A 3,956-nucleotide genomic window follows, 5' to 3' on the forward strand; every position below is an offset into this window, starting at 1 on the left:
TGTAAAACTCCTTCAGATCCAAAGAATGGCGTGGTGCATGTGATCACAAACATCCAGGTTGGATCCAGAATCAACTATTCTTGTATTACAGGGTGAGTTGGCAGCAACATCTCTTGGTTCAAGAGTTCTGGCACAGCCATACACCTTCTAGCCACAACTCAGGAAGGAAACTAGGCTATTGCACCCTGCTCTTAAGAGGCTTGAACACAGATGTTAATTCCTGATTGAAATGCACATATAAAGAGTATGGCATTCACTGGATGGGAAGGAAAATAAATTAGGAAAGAGTATAGTACTCAAAGCACACAAACAATGCCAGCCCAGGGTAGACATTGCTGGAAGAAAGAGAAGGCCATATAGCATCTGTGTGGGAGAACAAATCTTACTGGTAACAGCATAATTGCTTTCTACGGCTGCCATCACCAAGTACAGGTGTTTCTCGTTTTATTGCGCTTCGCAGTTGTTTGCTTTTTACAATCGAAGGCTTGTGCCAACCTTGTGACAAGCACGTCTGTCGGCATCATTTTTCCAACAACATGTGTTCACTTTGTGTCTCTCAATATCCCAAACTTCTCACAATATCCCAGACTTTTTCATTATTATCATGTCTGTGACAGTGATCTGTGATCAGGGATCTTCGGTGTGACTATTGTCATTGTTTGGGGTCACTAGGAAATGCACCCATATAAGACACAAAATTTAATAAATGTGCATGCTTTGACTGCTCCATAAACTAGACACTCCCCTTCTCTCTCCCTGTCTTCAGGACTCCCTAATGCCTGAGACACAGTAATACTAAAACTAGGACGATTACTAGCCCCACAATGGCCTTTAAGTGTTCACATGAAGGGAGGAGTCATGCATCTCTTACTTTAAATCAAAAGCTAGAGATGATGAAGCCTAGTGAGGAAAATACGTTGAAAGCCAAGATAGGCCAAAAGCCAGGCCTCGTGCGCCAAACGGCTAGTGAGTTGTAAAGGCAAGGCAAAAGTACTTCAGGAAATTTAAAGTGATATTCCAGTGAACACATGAATGATAAGACGGTGAAACAGCCTTATTGCTAATGCAGAAGTTTTAGCAGTCAGATAGAAGATCAAACCAGACACATTTCCTTAAGTCAAAGCCTAATCCTGAGCAAGGCCCTGACTCTCTTCAATTCAGTGAAAACTGACAGAGGTAGGAAGCTGCAGGAAAAAAAAAAAAAAAAAAAAAAAAAAAAAAAGCTGGAAGCTAGCAGAGTTTGGTTCCTGACGTTTAAGGAAAGAAGGCATCTCCATAACATAAAGGTGCAAGGTGAAGCAAGAGGTGCTGATGTCGAAGCCACACAATTTGTCTAGAAGATCTAACTAAGATCATTGATGAAGGTGTTACACTAACTAGCAGATTTTCCATGTAGACAAAAGAGCTATCAATTGGACTTTCATAGTTAGAGATGACCAATCAATGCCTGGCTTCAAGGCATTAAAGGATAGGCTGACTTTTCAGGAGCTAATGCTGTTGGTGATTTTGAGTTGAAGCCAATGCTCACTGACCATTCTAAAAATCCTAGAGCCCTTACGAATTATGCTAAATGTGCCTTGCCTGTACTTTATAAATGGAACAACAAAGCCTGATGGCAGAGGTATGTTTGCAGCGTGGCTTACTGATTATTTTAAGCCCACGTTGTGCTCTAGTGCTCAGAAAAACAGATTCCTTTCAAAATACTATTGCTCATTGACATTGCACCTCATCAGCCAAGACCTCTGATGGAGATGGACAAGGAGATGAGTGTAGTTTTCCTGCCTGATGACAGCAGCACCTATTCTGCAGTCCATGGCTGAAGTAGTAATTTTGACTTCCAAGTTTCAGTATTTAAGAAATACATTTTGTAAGGCTATAGTTCCCACAGACAGTAATTCCTCTGATGGATCTGAACAAAGTAAGTTGAAAACTGCAGGAAAGAATTCATCATTCTACATACCATTAACAACATTCATGATTCATGGGAAGAGATTAAAATATCAACATTAACAGGAGTTTGGTAGAAGTTGATTCCAATCCTCACGGATAGCTTTGCGAGGTTCAAACTTCAGTGGAGAAAATAACTGCAGACGTGGTGGAAATAGCAAGAGAACTACAATTAGAAGTGGAGCCTGAAGATGTGACTGAATTGCTACAATCTCATGATCCAACTTGAACAGATGAGGAGTTGCTTCTTATGAATGAGCAGAGAAAGTGGTTTTTTTGAGATGGAGTCTCTTCGTGGTGAAGATGATGTGAGCATTGTTTAAAATGACCACAAACAATTTAAAATATGACATAAACTTAGTTGATAAAGCAGCAGTAGTATCTGGGAGGATTGACTCCAATTGTGAAAGCAGTTCGGGGGTAAAGTGTTATCAAACAGCATTGCATGCTAGAAAAATCTTTTGTGAAAGGAAGAGTCAATCAATAGGCAAGTTTTATTGTTGTCTTAGCTTAAGAAATTGCCACAGCCACCCCAGCCTTCAGCAACCACCACCATGATTAGTCAGCAGCCATCAACCTTGAGGCAAGACCCTCCACCAGCAAAAAGATGATGACTTATTGAGGGTCAGATAATCTTTAGCATTTTTTATCAATAAACCATTTTTTAAATAGACATAATGCTATTTCACACTTAATAGACTACAGTATAGTATGAAAACAACTTTTAGACTCACTGAGAAATCAGAAAGTTCATATGACTCGTTTGTTGTCCTATTTGTTTTATTGTGGTGGTCTGGAGCTGAACCTGCAATAGCTTTGAGGTATGTCTGTAACATAAAATGGCTGGCTTAATACAACAGAAGATTTTGGAGTTCTGTTCTGGAGGCTGGAAGTCCAAAATCAAGGTGTTGGCAGGGACATGCTCCCTCTGAATCCTGTAGGGGAGGATCCTTCATTGCATCTTCCAGCTTCTGGAAACCAAGAGCTTCCTTGGCGTGTTGCAACAGAACTCCAATTTCTGTCTCTGTCCTCACATGGCCGTCTTCCCTCTGGGTCCGTGTCCTCACACGCAGTTCTCCTCTCTGTGCATGTGTGTGTCCAAAGTCCTCTCTTTTGACAAGAATGTTAGTCATATTAGGGCCTACCTTAATGGCCTCCTCTTAACTTGACTAGATCTGCAGATTGTATTTCCAAATAAGATCACATCCACCGGGACTGGGGGTTAAGACTTCAACATATTTGGGAGAGACACAATTCAACCGATAACAGAGCCCCTTTGAAAATGTCAAACGTCAAGTGCTCACGGCACACTGTCCAGCTGTTGGTGCTCACCTTTCCCCAGCACACAGTGGAGGCTCTGCCTCAATCTCACTCTTCATGGGAACAGCTAAGCCAGGTAGTGAGTAGGGGCTACGTTTGTGCCACTGCAACAGACACTGCAAGGCAGCTTGGGATGCCCAGCAGCATATTTGCCAGACTCGGCCTCACAGACCATAGCACCTAGAATCTAACAAGGTAAAATTAAAATAAATCTGACTTCTTTTCTTTTTCTTTTTCTTTTTTTTTTGAGCATTTCAAAAATACAATTGACAAATTTCCTGACTGTACCCTCCTCATCTTGCATTGCTGAATAAGTGCGAACCTCTCTATGGTATACAGCAGAAAGTCACTGAGCTTATGACAAGGAACAGGAATACATGCAAAAGAAACCAAGTTGAAAAATCAGGAGAAATTTCCCCCTACAAAAGAGATTTACTGCCAAGAAACCAGGGAAACTTTCAGAACACTCTCCTTTCCTTATTTTATAAAAAGATTCAGTTGTACAAATACTTCTGTGAAACTAGCAAGGAAGTTTGTACATGAATGAATATATGTTTTCAGTGTGTTTATATATTTGATTTCATGCATGTGTCATATATGTGTATATATATATATAGCAAACACACTGAATATTGCAGAAAATTAAAGCAAAGAGAAGAGTTAACCAAATTTTCCTGAATGCAGTGGGA

At 40.6% G+C, this 3,956-nt stretch overlaps 1 protein-coding gene across 1 annotated transcript in view; it reads left to right on the plus strand.

Annotated features, from left to right (window-relative positions):
- The window catches only part of CR1 (complement C3b/C4b receptor 1 (Knops blood group)), a 182,812-nt gene that overhangs the window by 39,936 nt on the left and 138,920 nt on the right, over positions 1-3,956 (plus strand). Inside the window, exon 11 of the mRNA XM_037737442.1 lies at positions 1-92. This exon is cut by the window's left edge and continues 3 nt beyond it. Coding sequence (XP_037593370.1) covers positions 1-92 — 92 coding nt within the window. The remainder of the gene's footprint in view (positions 93-3,956) is intronic.

The sequence above is a fragment of the Cebus imitator genome, unplaced genomic scaffold (assembly GCF_001604975.1).
Source record: "Cebus imitator isolate Cc_AM_T3 unplaced genomic scaffold, Cebus_imitator-1.0 Scaffold38, whole genome shotgun sequence".
In the NCBI taxonomy this organism is placed as follows: domain Eukaryota; kingdom Metazoa; phylum Chordata; class Mammalia; order Primates; family Cebidae; genus Cebus; species Cebus imitator.